A 24,924-nucleotide genomic window follows, 5' to 3' on the forward strand; every position below is an offset into this window, starting at 1 on the left:
TCCATCGATTTGTATGCATATCTCAGAAATGCTAGGCAGAACTCTCCTCTCCATGCCCCAGGCAGTCAGGAGAGCTAACTTTGACTGAGCCCTCTCCATGTTGCTTAGTATTATGCTAAGCGCCCTACAGGATCGTCTCAAAGATGAACACTATTGTTTACCTAATTTTACAGATAGGGAAATAGAAAGAGTCAAGACAAGTCATACAGTTTGCAAGTTGTAAAGCTAGGATTCAAACCCAGATTGTTTCCAAAGCCAGGGATATATACACATATGGTACCCAGTGCCTCCAAAGGAGGACAGAGTGGCTATATCTTCACATCTTCCCCAGAGAAATGCTGCAGGCTGCTGGTGATGAAAAAGTCCCAACAGTCACAGACAACTCTGCCTCACAATATGTTTTCATTATTTTTTTTTCTATTTTTTTAATGGGGTTTCACTGTGTTGCCCAGGCTGGGCTCAAGAGATCTTCCTGCCTCAGCTTTTTGAGTGGCTGGGACTACAGGCGTGCACCACCCAAACTGGCTCTGTTTTCATTACTAAAGTTGGTAAGCTTTAACTACCAATGTCATCACCCCGTTTTCTTCTTTCCTGCTCAAACAACTTTCCCCCTACCTCCAAGAATCAAGAAAAGAAAAGAAAAAAAAGGTTTTCTATAAGGAATACATTAAAAACTGTCCCTTGGAATTTCAACCCAGGCCTCAAGAATGCCACAAACAAATACACAAAACGTTTATTCCCATTTCTTCAATTTCTTACTCAGACTTGAAAAATAAGATATCTGAGAAAAGCGATTCCTCAGCTCTCAATCTAACGTACACCAGGTTTAGAGAAAGCATCGTGGTGACTGGTGGGTATCTTTCAAGACAGGAGGGGAAGGGGAAGGGAGGGGAAAGGAGGGGAAGGGAAGGGAGGAGAGAGAGAAAGAGAGAGAGAGAGAGAAAGAGAGGGAGAAAAACAAAGAAAGAGAGAAAGAAAGAAAGAAAAAGAAAGAAAGAGATTAATGTGTTAATTTTGTTTAAAAACAAACAAAAAAAAAGTCAAACAGTTCAGATGAAAGGTAAAAGCGGCTGTTCCTCTCTGCTGGCAATGCCCAAGAACAGCCAATGGCTGTAGTTAGGTGTCCTCACCTCCCAGGCATTTTTGTGCTAATACAAAAACATACTCAGAAAGAGTTTAGTTCATTCATTCTAAAATTAGGATATCACACATAGAATTATATAATGTGCCCCTTGCAGCCAGCATTTTTCATAGACCCTTCTCCATTTGAGTCCACAGATAGCAGCCTTAGTCCTCAGCAGCTTCACAGCTCCTGTTCCTTTTCAGAGTGCCAGTAAAACTGTAATGAATTATTTTCTTTTCCTAGTATAACTCTTCCATGGGCACATACTGTTTGCTTCACTGAATCCATAGTTTCAGACTATTTAGCCATATATGTATATTTTGACAAAACAGTGTCCTACAGAAAATGTGGGTAATGTGTTCCAGGAGCGTTTCTCATCTTTATTGGGCTGAATCTCCTCTGTGCCTTTAGATAGTAACAAACCTCACACAGCTCCTCAGAAAGACTTTCTCTGACCAAACTCTAAATCAGCACCCTAAGTCACCACTATACCCTTATCAGCTTCACTTTTCATCACAGTACCTAACATATCCTACTATTATATTATTTACTTGTTTGTTGATTTGTAATCTCCCCAACTTCAGTGTAAGCTCATTAGAGGAAGACTGCTGTTTTGTTTACTGTGATATTCCAGTGCCTAGAAAAATGCATAGTAAAATATAAGTGTTCAAAAATATTTGCTGGATGAATACCTGTATAACCCTAACACAATGGCTATTAAAATGCATCCCTTCCTGAAATTCTGGGTTTCCAGTTTGAACATATATACAGTATATGAGTGTGTATGTGTGTGTGTGTGCACGTGCACGCATGCAGGTGCACAGCTCTCATCGGAAGCAAAAAAAAAAAAAGGCAACTTGAAAACTACAGTATCTGTAGCTCCAAGAACCAGTTCATCAGTCTGGATTCTACTTCATATGTATAAAACTGGTGGAGTTGGATTAGTCTCAAGGAAATGTTGTAGCAGAAAATCAAAGAGTATTGAATAACCATTCAGTAATGTCACCCCCACTGAAGGTCTTTCCACTCTTGCTAATTCTTAAACCACTGGGTACAGAGAGGTGACGTACTTTGGGTACAGAGAGGTGATGCACTCTGCATTATTAAAATTCTCTCTTTAATCTGTCAGTTTACTTATATTGTCAGATCATAAAAACAATCAGTAGATACTGAACAAGTATATGATAAGCTCATCACTAGGCTGAGTTCAATCATGTGCTATTTTTCTTCATATATACATTGTTATATTGGGTACTGCACCTAGTGGTAAATGCAATAATGTTTAGTGCAAGCTTACCGGTCATTCCGAAAGATCTTTGGTAGATACCTTCTGGGGAACCACATGGCCAAAGCACACATCAGAACCCAAAGGACTGCAAGTTCATCAAGCATCTGACCCAAGAAACTAAGGGTTGCATGGAAGTAGACGGATCCAATTCCTAGAATCAATTACAACCAATAAAAAAAGGTCACCACAGAAGAGACACAAATTCAATACACTGCTTAAGGATAGTCCTTTCACCAACGGTTATCACAGTCACCAGATCACTCTCTCTCTGAAAAAAGAAACTGAAGAAAGAAACTCACACCACCCAAGCACGCATGCCTCCAGTCTAGAAAGAGGATTTCAACTAGGGCCCAAATATCAGCACATCAGAACTTTAACAATTCCACAGTTAAACACATTCTGTCTTCATCCACTGAGCCTTTCTGGGAAGAGGCAGTAAATAAAAGTCAACATTCCCTCACTGTTAAGAATTCCCAGCCTGCCTGTGGGAGGAAATGGAAATGACACAAGTATTTCACAAAACAATGAGGGATCAAACATCTACATTTTTTTCTTTAATTTTAGTCCATTAGAAACCAGCCTCCCCAGAGTTCAGTTGTTTCACCTGACTTTCTTCAGACGTTCAGAAAATTGCACTGGCATAGCCCCAATAGCGACTACACAAATGAAGTCTCAAATGCACGCAAGTGATAGTAATGCCAACCTTGTTATCAAGCCTGCATTCAAGCAAGTGGGAAAAAAAAGTTTGCTAAGACCTCAGAGTGACTTTAGTTTACAAAACATTATGTTCAAAGGGGAGAGGAAGTGTGTGGAATTCCTTCTACCCCCCCCCCACCACCACCACCCTGTTAAGTCCGTGTTCCCAAATGACTCCACTTACCCACTACAACCAAAAGAGTCCAGATTAAGTAGATGCCACTGTTGAAGCATGTTGCATACTGACGAAACAAGCACATGCAGATGGGTGGTAAAATGAAAAATAAGACATTGCTGATCTGCAGGAAAAAAATGTAAAACAGAAAGATGAGTATTAAGTAAAAAGGGCAAAAAATAAAGTGGCCTCTTCCAACTATGTCCTTGCAAACTGGGATAAATGTGGTCACACATCTCGTTTAAGCTCTTGCACTTTTTCTTTTTCTTTTTTCTTTGAGATGGAGTCTCACTCTGTCACCCAGGCTGGAAGGCTGAAATGCAGTGGTACGATCTTGGCTCACTGCAACCTCTACCTCCCGAGTTCAAGCAATTCCCCTGCCTCAGCCTCCTGAGTAGCTGGGATTACAGGCACCCACCACCATACCTGGCTCATTGTCGTATTTTTAGTAAGATGAGATTTCACCATGTTGGCCAGGCTGGTCTCAGAACTCCCAACCTCAGGTGATCTGCCTGCTTCAGCCTCCCAACATGCCGGGATTGCAGGCATAAGCCACCGCGCCCAGCCTCTGACACTTTTTTTGACTACAGATACACAATCAGGAGAACTTAAAGCTTTTTAATTGACTATTTAAGGGGCTCCCTGCTGCTTCTTTGATCATAGGAGCAGCTATAAAAACACTGCAGTCTATGGACGCTGCCCAAGCTCCTCTCTTATTCTTATTAACTAAGAATTAAATAAGAATTCACCAGTAATTCTTATTGCAAGGTTAATTATGAATCATTTTAATTTACTTGCACTTATTTTTTTTCATAATCTTTTTTTAAGAGACATGGTCTAGCTATGTTTTCCAGGCTGGACTGAAGTGATCCTCCCACCACAGCCTCCCAAGTATCTAGGACTAGGCACATGCCACCATGCCTGGCTCCATTTACTTTTTTTTTTTTTTTTTGAGACAGAGTTTCTTTCTTACAGCCCAGGCTGGAGTTCTTTGGTGCAGTCTCAGCTCACTGCAACTTCTGCCTCCCAGGTTCAAGCGATGCTCCTGCCTCAGCCTCCCGAGTAGCTGGGATTACAGGCGCTCACCACCACACCCAGCTAGTTTTTGTATTTTTAGTAGAGATGGGGTTTCACCATGTTGGCCAGGCTGGTCTCAAACTCCTGACCTCAGTTGATCCACTCGTCTCAGGCCTCCCAAAGTTCTGGGATTATAGGCAAGAGCCACTGCACCCGCCTGCTTTTGTGTTTTTAAAGATAAGATCTGTATTAAATAATGGTTAAAAAAAAAAAAAAGTTTAATGAAGGCGTAAAAAAGACTAGACATTGTCCAGCTCCCAATAATCCTCCCCAGCCAAGCCAGCCTTTTCCCCTGGGCCTACACAAAGCGAGGACTCTTTCTAGTTTCCCCCTTCGTTGCCCTTTGTCAGCTTTCTCATCCTAACCAAAACCTATTTTTAAGTAAAGATTATATTTGAAAGTTTCTTCCCAGCTTTAAAATGATATTATTTTATCTTGCAGACTTTGGTATGGATTTAAGCCTTTCTGTTATGTCTCCATGGGCATTCAACTTTTTAAAAATTTTAATAATCTATCTTATTTAATGCAATGTATTCAAAATATTGTCATTTGAACATGTAATCACTATTAAATATCATTAATGAGATAGTTTACTTTTTTTTTTTCTTACAGACAGGGTATTACTCTGTCAACCAGGCTAGAGTGCAGTGGTGGGATCAGCTCGCTGCAGCCTCCTACTTCAAGGCTTAAGGGAGCCTCCTGCCTCAGCCTCTTGAATAGCTAGGATTACAGGCATGCACCACCATGCCTGGCTTTATTTATTATTATAATTTTTTTTTTTTTTTGGTAGAGATGGTGGTCTCACTATGTTGCCCAGGCTGATCTCACACTCCTGGCCTCAAGCAATCCTCCTGCCTCAGCCTCCCAAAATGCTGGGATTATAGGCATGAGTCACTGCGTCCAGCCTAGTTTACATTATTTTGTTCATACCAAAGCCTTGAAGATCAGTGTAAATTTCACACTCACAACAAGCCTCAGTTTGGGCTAGGCACATTTCCTGTGCTCAACAGCCAACTAAATGTGGCCAGTGACTGTCATATTGGAAACTCATCCCTAATTTTTTTAACTTACTTTTTGTTTGGTTGATTTTGGGGTTTGTTTGTTTCACAGACTCATAGCTTTTTTTTTTCTGAACTTTAAAAAATTGAGGTAAAATTCACATACCATAAAACTAACCATTTTAAAGTGTACAATTCAGTGGCATTTAGTACATTTCATAATGGGCAACCATCACCTCTATCTAGTTCCAAAATGTTTTCATCACCCCAAAAAGAAACGCTATTCTCATTAAGCAGTCACTCCTCATCTCTCCCTCCCTCAGCCCCTGGCATTCACCAATCTGCCTTTTGTCTTTATGATTTTATCTATTCTAAATATTTCACATAACATAAATGGAATCATACAATATATGTCCTTTTGTATCTAGCTTATTTTTTCATTTAGCATAATGTTTTTTAAGGTTCATCCATATTACAGCATATACCAGTAACTTATTCTTTTTTATGGTTGGATAACATTCCATTGAAAGGATATACTACATTTAGTTTGTCTATTCATACATTAATTGTTGCTGGGTACTATGGTCTGAATGTGTCACCCCCATACACAAAATTCATATGTTAAAACTTAATCATCAATGTGATAGTATCATTATTTGCCACACAATGACATTTCAGTCAACAATGAGCCACACATATGACAGTGGACCCACATTATAATGGAGCTTTTATGCCACATTTTTCCTGATACTTTTCCAGGTTTAGATACGCTTAAATACACAAATATTTACTGTTGTGTTACAGTTGCCTACAGTGTCCAGTACAGTAACATGTTGTACAGGTTTATAGCCTATGAGCAATAGGCCATACCACATGGCCTGGGTGTGTACAAAGCTATACCATCTAGATTTGTGTAAGTATGGTCTATAACGTTATAGAATGACAAAATCTCCTGACAATACATTTCTCAGAACGTATCCCCATCACACAACTGTACTAAGAGGTGAGGCCTTTGGAGGTGTTAAATTGGATTAGTGCTCTTCTAACAGAGGTCTGAGGGAGGTATTCACCCTTCCCACCATGTGAGGGTGTAGCATATACTCCGTCTTTGAAGCAGGGAGCCCTTGCCAGACCCCCAACCTGCTGCCACCTTGATCTTGGACCTTCCAGCCTCTAGAACTGTAAGAAATGAATTTCTGTTATTATAAATTACCTAGTCTAAGATCTTTTGTTATAGCAGCATGAACAGACTAAGGCACTAGCTGGTGTACTAATTCCATTTTTAACTTTTTAAGGAACCACCAAACATTTTCCCACAGCAGCATTTTTATATTCCCATCAGCAATGTACAGTGTTCCAATTTCTCACATCCTTGCCAACACTTGTTATATTCTTTTGTTTTTAAATTAAGCTATTTTAGAAGATATGAAGCTGTAGGAACATTCAGCTTTTAAGTCTCATCTCTAATTGTGGAGTGAGGGGCTCCTTGTACAGGACTGAGCACACAGAAGAAGTATGTCGAATGTGAAGATGACAGCTAAGTCTACATGAGTAACACCCATCGGGATGGGGTGGGAGGGGTCCTGGACTAAACACAAACAAAAATCACATTCAAAAATAGGTGGACAGGGTTGATGAACTGTGCAAAGCCAAGGGCACAGGGCTTTCAGAAGAAAAGAGCGGTTACTCATGTTGGACAATACACAATGGTCACTTAGAGGACGTCTCAAAGAACCACGATGGTGGGCACCTGAACAGAACTGAAGTGAGCAGGGCCAAAGAGCTTTCCCAGACCTAAGAAACCACACTGGTACACAACTAAATAGAATGCTTCAGCAAACCCCAGAACTTGAGGCATAGGGCAAGTGAGGACTGGCAACTTCAAGGACCAATGCCTGCCTCTGCCACCATCTGGGGAGGAGAGCGGGTAAGCATGACACTTTTTAGAAACGGGAGAAAGATGGGTGGGAGAGAAATGCAAGTCAAGGTCTCAGCTCTCCCTCTCCCTCTCCCTCTCCCTCTCCCTCTCCCTCTCCCTCTTCCCTCTCCCCTCTCCCCTCTCCCCTCTCCCCTCTCCCCTCTCCCCTCTCCCCTCTCCCCTCTCCCCTCTTTCCACGGTCTCCCTCTGATGCCGAGCCGAAGCTGGACGGTACTGCTGCCATCTCAGCTCACTGCAACCTCCCTGCCTGATTCTCCTGCCTCAGCCTGCCGAGTGCCTGCGATTGCAGGCGCGCACCGCCCCGCCTGACTGGTTTTCGTATTTTTTTGGTGGAGACGGGGTTTCGCTGTGTTGGCTGGGCTGGTCTCCAGCTCCTAACCGCGAGTGATCAGCCGGCCTCGGCCTCCCGAGGTGCCGGGATTTCAGACAGAGTCTGGTTAACTCAGTGCTCAATGGTGCCCAGGCTGGAGTGCAGTGGCGTGATCTTGGCCCGCTACAACCACCTCCCAGCCGCCTGCCTTGGCCTCCCAAAGTGCCGAGATTGCAGCCTCTGCCCGGCTGCCGCCCCGTCTGGGAAGTGAGGAGCGTCTCCGCCTGGCCGCCCATCGTCCGGGATGTGAGGAGCCCCTCTGCCTGGCTGCCCAGTCTGGAAAGTGAGGAGCGTCTCTGCCCGGCCGCCATCCCATCTAGGAAACAAGGAGCGCCTCTTCCCAGCCGCCATCACATCTGGGAAGTGAGGAGCCTCTCTGCCCGGCCGCCCATCGTCTGAGATGTGGGGAGCACCTCTGCCCTGCCGCCCAGTCCGGGATGTGAGGAGCGTCTCTGCCCGGCCGCCCCGTCTGAGAAGTGAGGAGACCCTCTGCCTGGCAACCGCCCCGTCTGAGAAGCGAGGAGCCCCTCCGCCCGGCAGCCGCCCCGCCCGAGAAGTGAGGAGCCCCTCCGCCCAGCAGCCACCCCGTCTGGGAAGTGAGGAGCGTCTCCGCCCGGCAGCCACCTCGTCCGGGAGGGAGGTGGGGGGGTCAGCCCCCCACCCGGCCAGCCACCCCGTCCGGGAGGGAGGTGGAGGGATCAGCCCCCCGCCCGGCCAGCCACCCTGTCCGGGAGGTGAGGGGCGCCTCTGCCCGGCCACCCCTACTGGGAAGTGAGGAGCCCCTCTGCCCGGCCAGCCGCTCCGTCCGGGAGGGAGGTGGGGGGGTCAGCCCCCCGCCCGGCGAGCCGCCCCGTCCGGAAGGGAGGTGGGGGGGTTAGCCCACCGCCCAGCCTGCCGCCCTGTCCAGGAGGGAGGTGGGGGTTCGGCCCCCCGCCTGGCCGGCCACCCGGTCCGAGAGGTGAGGGGCGCCTCTGCCCGGCCGCCCCTACTGGGAAGTGAGGAGCCCCTCTGCCCGGCCAGCCGCTCTGTCCGGGAGGGAGGTGGGGGGGGTCAGCCCCCTGCCCGGCCAGCCACCCCGTCCGGGAGGTGAGGGGCACCTCTGCCCGGCCGCCCCTACTGGGAAGTGAGGAGCCCCTCTGCCCGGCCACCACCCCGGCTTGGAGGTGTACCCAACAGCTCATTGAGAACGGGTCATGATGACAATGGCGGTTCTGTGGAATGGAAAGGGGGGAAAGGTGGGGAAAAGATTGAGAAATCGGATGGTTGCCGTGTCTGTGTAGAAAGAGGTAGACATGGGAGACTTTTCATTTTGTTCTGTACTAAGAAAAAATTCTTCTGCCTTGGGATCCTGTTGATCTGTGACCCCTACCCCCAACCCTGTGCTCTCTGAAACATGTGCTGTATCCACTCAGGGTTGAATGGATTAAGGGCGGTGCAAGATGTGCTTTGTTAAACAGATGCTTGAAGGCAGCATGCTCGTTAAGAGCCATCACCACTCCCTAATCTCAAGTACCCAGGGACACAAACACTGCGGAAGGCCGCAGGGTCCTCTGCCTAGGGAAACCAGAGAACTTTGTTCACTTGCTTATCTGCTGACCTTCCCTCCACTATTGTCCTGTAACCCTACCAAATCCCCCTCTGCGAGAGACACCCAGGAATGATCAATAAAAAAAAAAAAAAAAAAGAAAAAAAAAAGAAATGCAAGTCAAAGGAGGAGAAAAAGATCCTTGGTCAGGGGCAGAATGGGAGCAGAGCTGTTACCTTTGGTTGAAATCCAGGTCTGAAATACCTAAGTGGGGCTGTATCATTATGGAGAAAGGGGTACCTTTTTCTAGTTGGTTCACTTTGTTTTTGTTTTGCTTTGTTTTAAGATGGAGTCTCACTCTGTCACTAGTCCAGGCTGGAGTGCAACGGCGCGATCTCAGCTTACTGTAATGTCCGCCTCCTGGCTTCAAGCAATTCTCCTGCCTCAGCCTCCAGAGTAGCTGGGATTACAGGCGCCTGCCACTCCTGGCTAATTTTTGTATTTTTAGTAGAGACAGAGTTTCATCACGTTGGCCAGGCTGGTCTTCAACTCCTGACCTCAAGTGATCCGCCTGCCTCAGTCTTTAACAGTGCCAGGATTACAGGTGTGAGCTCCCATGTTCAGCCTTTAGTTGGTTCACTTTGTTGCGGATCTTTCTCTCTTTCCCACATAGGAGTGATATGTGCGACTAGTGACCTTGGGTAAGAATATGGACAAGTTGTCTGAGACATCCCAGGTAGTATACAGTCACCAGTCTGAGAAATGTGGCCAATTTTTCTTAGATCAATGAAAAGAAAAAAAGAAAAAGAAAAGAAATGTGGTCAATTTTCATTTACCAAGAAGCAGGCATGGAGGAATCAGGACAAGGATCTAAGTACTATACTGTATATACAGTAGGTTTTGTTTTGTTTTTGAGATGGAGTTTCGCTCTTGTTGCCCAGACTGGAGTACAATGGTGCGATCTCGGCTCACTGCAACCTCCGCCTCCTGGGTTCAAGCAATTCTCCTGCCTCAGCCTTCCAAGTAGCTGGGATTACAGGCATGAGCCACCATGCCCAGCTAATTTTTTCTATTTTTATAGTAGAGATGGGGTTTCACCATGTTGGTCAGGCTGGTCTGGAACTGCTGACCTCAGGTGATCCACCCTCCTCGGCCTCCCAAAGTGCTGGGATTACAGGCACGGGCCACCGCACCCGGCCAGCAGTAGGCTTTTATTCATTGTTATGATCAAAGCCCTTAACTTTCTTTTTTTTTTTTAATTACACTTTAAGTTCTGGGATATATGTGCAGAACATGCAGGTTTGTTACATAGCTATACACATGCCATGGTGGTTTACTGCACCCATCAACCTATCATCCACATTAGGTATTTCTCCTAATGCTATCCCTCCCCTAGCCCTCTACCCCTCAAAAGGCCCCGGTGTGTGATGTTTCCCTCCCTGTGTCCATGTGTTCTCGTTCCACTCCCACTTATGAGTGAGAACATACAGTGTTTGGTTTTCTGTTCCTGTGTTAGTTTGCTGAGAATAATGGTTTCCAGCTTCATCCATGTCCCTGCAAAGGACATGAACTCATCCTTTTTTATGGCTGCATAGTATTCCATGGTGTGTATGTGCCACATTTTCTTTATCCAGTCTATCACTGATGGGCATGTGGGTTGGTTCCAAGTCTTTGCTATTGTGAACAGTACTGCAATAAACATACTTGTGCATGTGTCTTTATAGTAGAATGATTTATAATCCTTTGGGTATATACCTAGTAATGGCATTGCTGGGTCAAATGGTATTTCTAGCTCCAGATCGTTGAGGAATCGCCACACTGTCTTCCACAATGGTTGAACTAATTTACACTCCCACCAACAGTGTAAAAGTGTTCCTATTTCTCCACATCCTCTCTAGCATCTGTTGTTTCCTGACTTTTTAATGATCACCATTCTAACTGGCATGAGATGGTATCTCATTGTGGCTTTGATTTGCATTTCTCTAATGACCAGTGATGATGAGATTTTTTTCATATGTCTGTAGGCCACATAAATGTCTTCTTTTGAGAAGTGTCTGTTCATATCCTTTGCCCACTTTTTGATGGGGTTGTTTTTTTTCTTGTAAATTTGTTTATCTTGTAAATTTGTTTAAGTTCCTTGTAGATTCTGGATATTAGCCCTTTGTCAGATGGATAGATAGCAAAAATTTTCTCCTATTCTGTGGGTTAACTGTTCAACCTGATGATAGTTTCTTTTGCTGTGCAGAAGCTCTTTAGTTTAATTAGATCTCATTTGTCAATTTTGGCTTTTGTTCCCATTGCTCTTGGTGTTTTAGTCATGAAGTCTTTGCCCATGCATATGTCCTGAATGGTATGGCCTAGGTTTTCTTCTAGGGTTTTCATGGTTTTAGGTCTTATGTTTAAGTCTTTAATTCATCTTGAGTTAATTTTTGTGTAAGGTGTAAGGAAGTTTCAGTTTTCTGATTATGGCTAGCTAGTTTTCCTAACACCATTTATTAATAGGGAATCCTTTCCCCATTGCTTGTTTTTGTCAGGTTTGTCAAAGATCAGATGGTTGTAGATGTGTGACATTATTTCTGAGGTCTCTGTTCTGTTCCATTGGTCTATATATCTATTTTGGTACAAGTACCATGCTGTTTTGGTTACTGTAGCCTTGTAGTATGAAGTCAGGTAGCATGATGCCTCCAGCTTTGTTCTTTTGGCTTAGGAATGCCTTGGCAATGTGGGCTTTTTGTTTCCATATGAAATTTAAAGTAGTTGTTTCTAATTCTGTGAAAAAAAGTTAATGGTAGCTTGATGGGGATAGCACTGAATCTATAAAATACCTTGGGCAGTATGGCCATTTTCATGATTTTGATTCTTCCTTTCCATGAGCATGAAATATTCTTCCATTTGTTTGTGTCCTCTATTATTTCCTTGAGCAGTGGTTTGTAGTTCTCCTTGAAGAGGTCCTTCATATCCTTTGTAAGTTGTATTCCTAGGTATTTTATTCTCTTTGTAGCAATTGTGAATGGGAGTTCACTTGTGATTTGCCTCTCTGTCTATTATTGGTGTATAGGAATGCTTGTGATTTTTGCACGATGATTTTGTATCCTGAGACTTTGCTGGAGTTGCTTATCAGCTTAAGGAGTTTTTGGGCTGAGACATGGGATTTTCTAAACATACAATCATGTCATCTGCAAACGAGATAATTTGACTTAACTTTCAGTGGAATCATTTAAGAATCAAAGACCCTTAAGAGGGTCTTTTAAAAAAGGATTATTTTAAGAAGGATCTTAAAAACCATCCCTTAGGTGGGGCATGGGTGGCTCACGCCTGTAATCCCAGCATTTTGGGAGGCTGAGGCAGGTGGATCACCTGAAGTCAGGAGTTTGAGACCAGCCTGGCCAACATGGCAAAACCCTGTCTCTACTAAAAGTACAAAAAAAAAAAAAATTAGCTGGGCATGGTGGCGGGCGCCTGTAATCCCACCTACTCGGGAGGCTAAGGCAGGAGAATCACTTGGACCCGGGAGGCGGAGGTTGCAGTAAGCCGAGATCACACCATTGCACTCCAGCCTGGGCGACAAGAGTCTCAAAAAAATAAAATATAATAAAATAAAAAATAAAAATAAATAAAAACCATCCCTTGTTCTACAAAGGGATATAGCTGAGGGCCCTGAAAGGCTCCAGGGCTGGCTCAAGTCAGAGAGCCAATCTGCACAGAGCCCGGCTCCTTCCACTGCTCCCAGCTGATTTTCAACCCCAACTCATTCAACCACATTCTGACCTCCTTGGCTTAACTCCTCCACTAGCATCTAAAAATTGTGAATTGCATCACCTACTGTGCATCACACACTGTGCACATATGACCAGTTTCTTGGCTTTGATGTAAACGTGGCTTTCCTCTTGTTAAACTAGCAATAAAAGGAAGAAAAGGAGATGAATGGAGAGAAGGAGCAGCTGAAGGCGGATCAAGGGAGTGAAGAAAGAGGAGAAGAAAAATGGAATTGTTATACCATAGGTAACTTAAAACCTGATCTTTCTCCCTTCATATACATGAATGTGTTCTTGTAAAAAAAAAAAAAAAAAAAAGGAATAAAGTTTCCTTTCTAGCCTCTTCCCCAGAGATAACCACTGTCCTCATTTTCTTCACATTTACATGAATAGGTACGTATATGTCACATATTGTTAACATTCCCATCGTGCAGCTTCCTTTTCTCCTTCAACAATACGCCCTGCAAACCTTTTCATCCTAGATAATATAGATTTAGCTCACTTGCTGTAAGTGAGGCAGATGGCAGCAGTTTAGCCATTTTCCAGTGGAAGGAGCACCAATTTACAGTCCCACTTATAATGTCGAGAAATATAATGCATTGCGATTTTTACCCCAGAAGATCTTTAGTGCCTCAAGTCCTCTCAATCTACCTTGCTTCTGCTAAGTGCAAATATCTACTCCCAAGCTGTCCCGCAACGGCTTTCTTGGGTTATATTTCCACCAGCAATGGACACACTAATCACTTTTAAATGTATTTATACATTATTTGCAAAGGCATGAAGTCATTTATCACACCTACAGCAAAATTATGATATGTCAAACTTTTTTTTAATTTTTATTTATTTATTTATTTATTTATTTATTTATTTATTGAGATGGAGTCTCACTCTGTCACCCAGGCTGGAGTACAGTGGCAAAATCTTGGCTAACTGCAACCTCCACCTCCCAGGTTCAAGCGATTCTCCTGATTCAGCCTCTCCTCAAGTAGCTGGGACTACAGGTGAGTGCCATCACGCCCATCTAATTTTTTGTATTTTCAGTAGAGACGAGGTTTCACCATGTTGGCCAGGCTGGTCTTGAACTCCTGACCTCAAGTGATCAGCCCACCTCAGCTTCCCAAAGTGCTGGGATTACAGGCATAAGCCACCACACCTGGCCCAAACAGTTTCTTTAAATGTGCATATTAGAAGCACCATTTAGAAGCACTATTTTGCCATATGCTTCAAATAATACTGAAATTACATTATTCTTCTGCCTAGCCCATCTACCAAGGCTGGCTGGCCCCCACTGTACCTTTTAAAGACATCAACATATGGAAAGGAAAAGAACAAATTAGTGGGAGACTTTCTCCAAGAGAAAAAGATGAAGGAACACCAAAAGAAATTTAAAAAAGCAAATCAGTCATGGTTTAAAAATGGACTCATGGCTCCATCTCTACTGAGATGTATCCCTCAAAATTGTATTGGTCGCTGAAATTGTAGAATAGTTCACTCAAGGGCTACTTTTTTTTTTTTTTTTTGAGGCGGAGTCTCGCTCTGTCACCCAGGTTGGACTGCAGTGGCGCGATCTTGGCTCACTGCATGCTCCGCCTCTCAAGGGGTACATTTTAAAGCCTATTGTTAGATTATAGCATGCTCACAGCTCACTGCAGCCTTGATCTCAGCCTCCTGAGTAACTGGGACCACAGGCATGTGCCATCATGTCCAGCTAATTTTCACATTTTTTGTAGAGACAGGGTAGGGTTTTGCCATGTGGCTCAGGCTGGTCTCAAGTGATCTGCCAGCCTCAGCCTGGGCTCAAGTGATCTGCCAGCCTCAGCCTCCTAAAGTACTAGGATTAGAGGCGTGAGCCACTGCGCCTAGCCCACAATTTTTAAAATGTATTATTTCCTTAGAAAGTTCTTCATTCTATGAATTTCCACGTAACATTTGCTACAAAATAGTCTCATGAACATACTGCAGTCTCATCCTGATGCATCTGAATGTGCACTTTCCAGACAGAGGGTAAATAAAGACAAAACAACAGGCTGTACATATTCTGGACAGCAGGTTCATAAACAGCTGAGGACTTTTACCCTGGCTGAGTGGATTGCCTGTCCATCTTAATTGTGTGCTGATTCCTAACTACCCATTCCATTGTTTTACTTCTGCCCCTGGGATGACCAACTGCCGTGGTTTGCCTGGGACTGAGGGGGCTTCCCAAGGCATGGGACATTCAGTTTTAAAATCAGAAAAGTCTCAGGCAAAAACCCAGGACAAGTTTGGTCACTCTATTCAGAAGCCTTCTTGCAAAAACCACCACCCTATCCTCACAGTACATCAATCCCACGCACAGTACTAAAAACACCCTCAGCGGCTTGTACACACCTCTATCATACCCCTCACCACCCAGATGACTATTTACAGAGCTGGTCTCTGGAATAAGCACACAGTTGTTGCCCAGTAAATGCTCAGATTGATGGATCGACCGATAGATTCAGCCTGAAGAGAGCGGGACTTAGGACTTGGCATATAACGAGAGCTCTATTTATCTTGATGACTGGGGACAGAGCAGGAAGTGACAGATCATGAGCTGATTTTATGCATGTATTTTGCTTCAAGATTCTTTTCAGCCATCATTTGACTTTCTTCTGTCCTCAAGTCCCTGCTGAGCAACAGAGTCCCCAAAGGCCAAGCTCAGGTAAAAGGCAGACCCAGCTTTTCTCCAAAGTGGCTAGGTCTATGTGACTGGGGCCTTAAATATTTTCTTTTTTTTTTTTTTTTCCTTAAGATGGAATCTTGCTCTGTCACCCAGGCTGGAGTGCAGTGGCCTGATCTCGGCTCACTGCAACCTCCACCTCCCAGGTTCAAGCAATTCTCCTGCCTCAGCCTCTAATAGCTGGGACTACAGGCACACACCACCACACTTGGCTAGTTTTTTGTATTTTTGGTAAAGATGGGGTTTCGCCGTGTTGGCCAGGCTGGTCTCAAACTCCTGACCTCGTGATCCTCCCACCTCAGCCTCCCAAAGTGCTGGGATTACAGGCGTGAGCCACCGCGCCCAGCCAGGGGGTCTTAAATCTTAAAACATAAAAAGGAACTCAATTCAATAAAATTTGTATATAGAAGAAACAGTATAAAATGTGCACAAGTAAAAGGCTGTGAAAGGAAATTACATATTCATGGAAGAGATATTAGGCTTGGCTGAAGCAAAGGATGATACAATTTGAGGCAACAGAGATTTGCAGAGGCCAAAGCAAAATGTTTTGTACGCCCAAACATTGTCAGTGGAAGTCAAATCAGTGCACTCTCTTTAGTGTGCCATTTCACAGCAATTATCAGCATTTAAAGTGAATATCCTCCTTGACACAGCAATCCCCATCTAAGATTAGTGCTTGCGAAAGTACATCCAGATGCATGAATGAGGATATTCACTGAATCACTGTTCAAAAACCAAAATGAAAACAATAAAACAGAGAGAAACTATATGAAATGTCCATCAATAAGGATTGATTAAATAAATTATGATCAATCCATTAAAGGGAGTACTGTATAAACATTATAAACAGGAAGAGAGCACTATATGAGCTGATATGGAAATATCTCCAAGACATATTAAGTGAAAAACACAAGGTACATAAGAGTTTACACAGTACCATCTTGGAAAAAAACTTCAAGTATTAGTGATTACGCCATACATGCTGTTTTTTTTTTTTTTTTTTTGAGACAGAGTCTTGCTCTGTTGCCCAGGCTAGAGTGTGCAGTGGCGCGATCTCAGCTTACTGCAACCTCCACCTCCCAGGTTCAAGCGATTCTTCTGCCTCAGCCTCCTGAGTAGCGGGGACTACAGGCATGCTCCACCACAACCAGCTAATTTTTTTGTATTTTTAGTAGAGATGAGGTTTCACCATGTTGGCCAGGTTGGTCTCAAACTCCTGACCTCAAATGATCTGCCTGCCTCAGCCTCCCAAAGTGCTGAGATTACAGGCATGAGCCACTGCCCCCAGCCTTATACATGCGTATTTTATATGCACACACAGATACATGTGCTTTTTATATGCCTAGAAAATATCTAGAAAGATACAGAAGGGTATTTTTCACTCTACAACTTACATACTCTAAATTTTTTACCATGATCATATTACCTTTACAATAAACAGTAATTTTACAAACTACTTTAAATAAACTTTTTTCCTATCAAAAAGTATGAGTTTTATCCTAGAGATAAAATGATCCCAAGAGAGGAATTTTAAGTTATGGAATGACTAAATAATAAATATCTATTCTATGCCAAATAGATAAATCTAAGTTAGTTACAGTGGCACTTATAACTTCAAGATAACTCTCTTGGTAGAGTCAAATGGACCAAGTTCTGACGTCAGCTGTGCTATGCTCTTGACCACAGCAAGTTACATAAACTCTCTAGGCCCCAATTTCCATCTTTATCAAATGGATATAATAAATAGCACCCATTGTCTAGAGTGAGTATACAGTACCCAGCAGAGCTTCAACACATAGCAAATAAGTAATGGTAGACAGTAGTATCTGAAGGTGTAGTAGTGATGTGCTACCCCTAAGACCCATTAAGAAGGTTCTAGATCCCTCTCCCGGTCTTCTCTTGATTTAACATTGTCAATTCCTCCAACTTTTTCTCAAAACTGGTAATGATTATGAGTTTCCTATAAACTGGGTAATTAGACCTGTTGCCTTATTATGAGGATTTAAGACGATATTTATCACCACATAACAGTCCACTGTCTTTCTCAACACAGGAGTAAGATAAGCATGGGAATGTCCTGTGATAAGCATCAAAATAAAAGTAGTACGTAAGAACACAGGGGAAGAAGGCCGGGCATGGTGACTCACGCCTGTAATCCCAGCACTTTGGGAGGATCGCTTGAACCTGGAGGTGGAGGTTGCAGTGAGCCAAGATCGCACCACAGCACTCAAGCCTGGAACGGAGCAAGACCGTCTCAAAAAAAAAATTTTAAAAATAGCAACAGAGGGAAAGAGACGTTTTTTGCTAAATTCTTTGGACCTACACTCAACAAAGTTAGGCAATGACCTTATTCTCTGACACCTTACACTCTCTGCTTTGCCAGAGCAAATTTTGTGGTTTATGAGTATTCCAAGGAATAAAGTTTGTCAGATGGGCCAGCTGGGCTCATCAGCCAGACAATGCAGCTGAAGATCAACAGTTTGTTTCTGAAAAAGACTTTAGCACTCACTACATAGAGTAATGGCTCCAATGGGACTAGATTAAAAGTAAAGACAAACTCTCCCTTTCATCCAGCCCTATGACACTTTTCAAGACAGACTCAGAGAAGCCATACACTAGCTTTTTTGGCCAAAATAACCAAGGTTGACCCTCTCTGTAGACCCCAGGCTGCACAGAGAATAACTTTGCTAAGTGTGTGAGAACCTGTCATCAAGCTGTCTTTTCTTCTTGAACTCTGGTGAAATCCTTACTCTTTCACTATATTCTTTATTTACAAAAGGACAGCTTGTGTTACCACTCGTGTTTCTCCTTATTGAAAGTACCCAGAACTACTCCAGCCCATCCTCTGTGTGCAACTATTTACCCCTGACAGCATGCTCTGGGAGGTTATGCAATACATAAGTCATGGCCACTTCCACTGTCTTTCACAGTATCTGTGGTCAGCAGAGGGCCAGGTTTTCTCTGAGACCCTGTTGCCCAGGCTGGAGTGGAGTGGCGCGATCTCAGTTCGTTGCAGCCTTCAGCTCCTGGGCTCAGGTGATCCTCCCACCTCAGCTTCCCAAGTAGCTGGGACGACAGGTGTGTGTCACATGTCCAGCTAATTTTTGTATTTTTTTGTAGAGATGAGGTTACGCCATGTTGCCCAGGTTGGTCTCGAACTCCTGGATTCAAGCGATCCACCTGCCTTGGCCTCCCAAAGTGCTAGGAATACAGGCGTGAGCCACAACGCCCAGCCTTAGGTTTTCTTAAGGAACCAACCTAATCATAAAAAAAGCAGCAGGAGTGTTTGTGTGGAAGCCAGCCATGGATTTCAGCACTGAGGGAAGGAAGGGCCCAGACTTCTGGATTGTGGCCCCAGCCACGCCAGAAATGTGAGCATGACAGCTCCCTCCTCAAGAGCCCAATTTTATCATCAGATGAATAAAAGGACAGGGACAAGATCATCTGAGATTCCTGCAGGCAGTAAGCACCTGACTCCTGCTGAAGACATTCTCTCTAGCAAATCCAAAAGGAAAAGTCCTAAACAACAACCTCAAATTCACAATGACCCAAACCAGGAGTTCCTGTTTTCCTTGTTTGGGCGGTGAAAAGATAAGCCACAGAAATGACCACGCAAAGTCTCACATTCTGTACCAGGATTCTGAGCCATGGACATACACAAAACAAAAGGCATTTCCTCTCCCAGCTGCAACCCTTCCCTACCACAAGAACTAAAATCACACAGGATTCTGCAATGGGGAAGTTTCTGCTCACCCTTATCTAGGGACCTAGGCAAATCCAAAACCCGCACATTATCACTCCCAAACTTTCCTTTCATCCCTCAGACTTCAGAACTGGAGAAAGCACAGTCCTGGGGGAGTTGAATTAGCGGCTTGCACAAGACAGGACACTAAAGGCAAGAAAAAAAAACGAGTAGTAATTAACTTGATTCTGACCAAAAATAACTCGACCATTATAGGCATGTTCTTGGGGGTGGGGCAAGTCAGCCTGGTGGGAGTGACCCCAGCCGCGGGGACCTGCGGGGGGCGTGCTCTTCCCAGCACTACGAGAGCAGGTATTTAGGGCAAAAACGCACAATGCGACCCAAGTGCGTCACGCCACAGAGATCCCAGGGGAGGAAGAGACTTGTCCCGGCAGGTTCACCGCCCCCAGCTGACCCAAACAAGGAGAATGGGCTGACACAGACCCCTGGTTCCTGGACGCGTGGGGGCCAAACAAGACAATAGGACCATCACAAAATAAATGACAGCAGGACAAGATGAGCCCAGCTGTCGGGAATGGGGACAGGAGAGGAGGACAGATGGAGAACTGAAAGGAGCGCGCCGAGGAGGGGGTGTGGACTGACTCAGCCCCTGGAGAGAATGCCCCCAGATACGCGCAGAGACCCACGTCCAGCTTCCAGACGCTGCGGCGCGGGAACAGCCCCCTCCCGCTGGCCCGCCTGCCTTCCCCGCTCCCGCGCCCCGCACCGTGTTGTAGAACTCGGCGATAGCAGGCACGATGGTGTAGTTGTCCTCGCACCAGTCCACCTCCGAGCTGCCAGCCTGCAGCTGGTCCCACCAGTGCGGGGCGCCCATGGCCACTCCGGGGCATTGGAGTAGCTGCTCCCGCAGCTGAGAAGAGCCCAGAGCTGCTGCGGAGGCAAAACGCGGCGACAGCCAGCGGCGAGAGCGGCTTTATGAAGCACCGGGTAACCGCCGGATGTGCGCCTCCCAACTGGCCTCCCGCGCTCCGCCCCGCCTCGCCTCGCCTGCGGGAGGTTACTCGTTCGCAGACCCTCCCCGGCCCCTCCCCCTGGAAGCCACGCCCACCGTGGGGCGGGACCCGCGTGGAGGAGGGGTCCAGGGTGGGGCGCCTGGAGGCGGAGACCGGGCTCTAGACTCTTTCAGACTACCCAGCACCCGGCAGGTGGCCAGGGCCTCGATGGTGCTACCCACGCCTGCCCACGCCCATCTCCTGGCTCAGACTCGCAGCCTCCCCCGGATTGAAGGAGCGCCAGAACTCTCCCTGGAAAAAAATTTAAAATAAAAAGAAACCCGGGAGGACCTGGACCTCTCTGGACTCAGAGTTTGCAGCGATTTTGCTGCGTCCGCCGTTGGACGCCAGTGCTTACACCAGAGAAGTGCCCTCAGTCCCTCCGAGGCCGGACGCCACTCGCTGCGGTCACTGTGGCAGGAAGACCTTCCCGGCTGCTGGAGCAGGTTGGGCCGCCTAGTCCCCGGGGGAGCACTTCTATTTAGAGTACGTTCCTGCCCTCCCTCCCCTTGGCTCCAGCGTTAAGGCTTAATCTAGCCTTCAATATGGGGACTTAGTCAAAGGGTCAAACGTCAGCCATCCCAAACTGCAGAGGATGTAGTGTGGCAGTTATGACATCTCCAAGATATCGAGGTTCAAGAGGTGATAGATAACATACACATGCCAGGTGCTGTCTGAAGAGTTTCCATGTATCACTCATTTAGTGTGCCCAGCGGAGACCCTGTGAGGGGCTTCTATTAGCAAGTGACAGAGCTGGAAATTCAATTCAGGCAAGATGTCCTCAGATCCAGTCATAACTACCTTCTTTTGCTCCTGTAACTGTTCTGCGGTTTGTAAATGAAAGCCAATCTGGTTCCCAGGATCCCTAGAGGAAAGCCACCCTCTGTGTGTATGTGGTGGCTCCCGTTCTCCTTCCTTGAAAGGTTGTAGGATTCTAGGTCAGGACAGCGGCAGAAGAGGCCCTGGGCAGCAGCCCATTGGTGACTGTCATTAGGACGTCTTGCTCGGACCCGCAGGGTATCCTAAAGGCCAGCAACTCCCCAGGGTCTGCCCTCTCTCTGGGCCTGACTGCCCAGCAGGACCCTGGGTGGTGCTTCAGTGTCCTCTGCACCAAGTGTTTGTCTGCCCACCGGTACCCACAGAGCCATGTGCAAGTCCCCAGAGATCTCCATCACTGACAAAAACTGCAAGCCCCGCCGCCTCTCCTAGTCTCTAGAAAATCCAGGTTTGTCCCCCAGGGGCCAAACCACACTCCTCCTTTCATCTTTGTCCCAACCTCTATCCCTTCCTCCTGCTTTACAGGCAATTCCACTGCCCTCCAGAACCCAAGTAGAAGATACACTCTTACCTTTCCCTAGGGTCGATTTACCCAGACCTACAGGATACCCAGAGTGAGCTGGCCACCTAAGAAGGGCGGTTGGGGCCCGGGCGCGGTGGCTCACGCCTGTAATCCCAGCACTTTGGGAGGCCGAGGCAGGCGGATCACGAGGTCAGGAGATCGAGACCATCCTGGCTAACATGGTGAAACCCCGTCTGTACTAAAAAAATACAACAAATTAGCCGGGCGTGGTGGCCGTGTTGGCGGGCGCCTATAGTCCCAGCTACTCAGGAGGCTGAGGCAGGAGAATGGCGTGAACCCGGGAAGCGGAGCTTGCAGTGAGCCGAGATCGCGCCACTGCACTCCAGCCTGGGTGACAAAGCGAGATTCCGTCTGAAAAAGGAAGGGCGGTTGGGGTGGATGTTTCCCACAGCCACAGAAGAAAGATACATCAGTTAATTTATGTGTCTCAAAATGCTACACCAACTGTTCAGCAATAGAATTTTCCCTGTAGTCAATATTTTACTTCTTCCAACAACAGTTTACTTGGAAATATATCCATATTCATCAAAATATAATGGCATTTTTAAAAAACCATTATTTTATATGCCAGAGATTCTCAAAGTGTGGTACCTCCCTTTCTTTTCATTTTCATTCTCTTACCAGTGTACATTGGAACTTCCCAGAGGATACATGATGTGTGATGTCATTATCTCTCCGACAGCTAATGGAATATGTGCTTGTGATTCTTTGGTATTAAAAGTCTGTTTAAATTTCTAATGTGGTAACTATTGATGTTACCATATAAACCACAAGTTCTCTGGTGTTCTCAATATTTTTTAAGAGTGTAAAGGGGTCCTCAGACTAAAAAGATTGAAAGTTGCTGTTAAAAAGATATTCCTGGCCAGATGCAGTGGCTCATGCCTGTAATCCCAGCACTTTAGGAGGCCAAAGCAGGCAGATCATCTGAGGTCTGGAGTTCAGGACCAGCCTGGTGAACTTGGCAAAACCCCGTCTCTATTAAAATACAAAAATTAGCAGGGCATGATGGTGGGCACCTCCAGCTACACGGGAGGCTGAGGCAGAAGAATCGCTTGAACCCAGGGGGCAGAGGTTGCAGTGAGCCAAGATCGCGCCGCTGCACTCCGGCTTGGGCAACAGAGCGAGACTCCATCTCAAAAAAAAAAAAAAAAAGAAATATTTCCAATTAAACTATTTGTAATACTTTTTTATCATTTAGAATTTTTAGTGAACAAGCACAGACTTAGACTTACATTGTTATCATACATCTGTTGTGCATACATAAGAAGGAAGGTATAAGCAAAAATAAATTCATTGAAGAATTCCTGTAATTTCTTTACATTCAGAATCTCTATTCTTCTTCTGAGTCATTTTTCAGCTTATAGTCATTGATGTCTGTGTCATTCATATAGAAATGTCCTCTGTGTCCTTAATTACTATGTGCTAATAATGCAGCATTTCTTAAAACTATTCCACTACTGTTTTCTTGCAAACTACTGACACCTGTTTTACAAATTTTGATGCTGGGACTCTCCTGATCTTACCTGAAGGTGTCACTGGAAGGTTTCCAGACAACAGGCAGCATGTTTCTTTCCCAGATGGTCCTTATATAATCTGTTGAGAGAAACATGGAGATTACAGTTGCCAAGTCATCCCACCAGGAATAACCACCAAGTCTGTACATATGCAGGCAGTGACACCACATCACAACCATGACCTAGCCAACCATAATCATAAAATGCCATTCTTGGTAAAATGCATCAGGATTTCAGAAATTTAACAATGCAAAACGATGTGAGTTTTAGCACCAGTGAAATATTAAATTTGCTGAAAATGTAATTCATCCTTCTTTCCAAGTCTTGCTAAGGGAATGATGGGAGTTTTTCATCCTCCACAGTAACTCTTATTGTCAGTGACAATTGTAGTTCAAAATCAGTCAGCCACATTGGTTCCTTCTAATTACAACTGCACAGAAACCGTACTTGAGTCACACTGTCTCTAAAATTTTGTTTTCATAGCTCTCCCCATTGTTAACATTGTTAACTTTTTTTTTGAGACAGGGTATCCCTCTGTTACCCAGGTTGGTGTGCAATGGTGCAATTTCAGCTCACTGCAACCTTGACCCCCCCACCCCAGACTCAAGCAATCCTCCCACCTCAGCCTCATGAGTAGCTAGGACCACAAGGGTGCACCACAATGCCCAGCTAAATTTTGTATGTTTTGTAGAGACAAGGTTTCATCATGTTGCCCATGCTGGTCTCAAATTCCCAGGTTCAAGTGATCCCTTGAGCCTCCCAAAGTGCTAGGATTATAGGAGTGAGCCATTGCATCCAGCCAACATTTTAAAAATAAATACAACATTGGTAATTTAACAAGAGGGCCTATCAGGAGGTTATAAATTTTAAAATTGATTTATATTAATTGCATGATGCCTTAGAAACTACTGCTAGTTGTTGAATACAAAATTCTGATGTCTACTGTAAACTAAGTTTGTTGAGGGAAGGATGCAGTGACAGCAAGGAACAGAACTACTGAGTTCCAACTATTTGGCTTACGATGCTTTTGGCCTACATGACTCAGTGATACAGATCCACAAGGGAGCAGGTTTGAAGGAACAGCCCTTGCAAGGAATTCAGAATGACGGCACCTTCTATTTTTACATAGTGTATAACAATGTTTATTTGGTATAAGTAAATATCTGATAGTAAATATCCAGTTCAACTGGTTCCACAAGTGGAAATTATCAAGTCACAAAGTCTTCCCTTGGGTAAAAAATGCAGGCACCTGTGTAAATGAAGCAAGAAGTGCCTGATCAAGGATGAAGTTTTCTGTATCTTCCTGTTTGACTAGAGTTTTTCACTGTGGTCCTGCTTGTGGCCCATTGTTAAGCCAGTGGTTAAGGCCAGCCCAGCAGCAGCAGCATCCCCTGGGAATCTTTTACGAATGTGAGTTCCAGTCCCCACCCTAGAACTATTGGATCAGAAACTCTGGATAGAGCCCAGCAACCTTTGGCTTCATAAGCCCTCAGGTGATTCTGACTCATGCTTAGGCTCATGATGAGGAAACCAGGGGCTCTGAGTCTGCCCTGGACCCCTTCAACTCAGAGGAAAACAGAAGAAGCCAGCAAGACTGTGCTTGTTTTGCTAAAATCTGAGGTCGTTTTCAGGCTCAGACTTGTAGATGAGA

The 24,924-nt window shown here is 45.1% G+C and overlaps 1 protein-coding gene across 2 annotated transcripts in view; it reads right to left on the reverse strand.

Annotated features, from left to right (window-relative positions):
• The window catches only part of ACER2 (alkaline ceramidase 2), a 46,530-nt gene extending 26,124 nt beyond the window's left edge, over positions 1–20,406 (reverse strand). The window contains exons 1-3 of one of the 2 annotated variants that reach the window (XM_031014187.3): positions 20,114–20,406; positions 3,292–3,406; positions 2,421–2,562 (exon numbers count right to left, since the gene is read on the reverse strand). In XM_031014187.3, the coding sequence (XP_030870047.1) occupies positions 2,421–2,562; positions 3,292–3,406; positions 20,114–20,221 (365 nt within the window). In that variant the 5' untranslated portion in view covers positions 20,222–20,406. The remainder of the gene's footprint in view (positions 1–2,420; positions 2,563–3,291; positions 3,407–20,113) is intronic. The other variant, XM_055350673.2, reaches the window with a different exon arrangement.
• Between the last annotated feature and the right edge of the window lie 4,518 nt (positions 20,407–24,924).

The sequence above is a fragment of the Gorilla gorilla genome, chromosome 13, assembly GCF_029281585.2.
Source record: "Gorilla gorilla gorilla isolate KB3781 chromosome 13, NHGRI_mGorGor1-v2.1_pri, whole genome shotgun sequence".
Classification (NCBI taxonomy): Eukaryota; Metazoa; Chordata; class Mammalia; order Primates; family Hominidae; genus Gorilla; species Gorilla gorilla.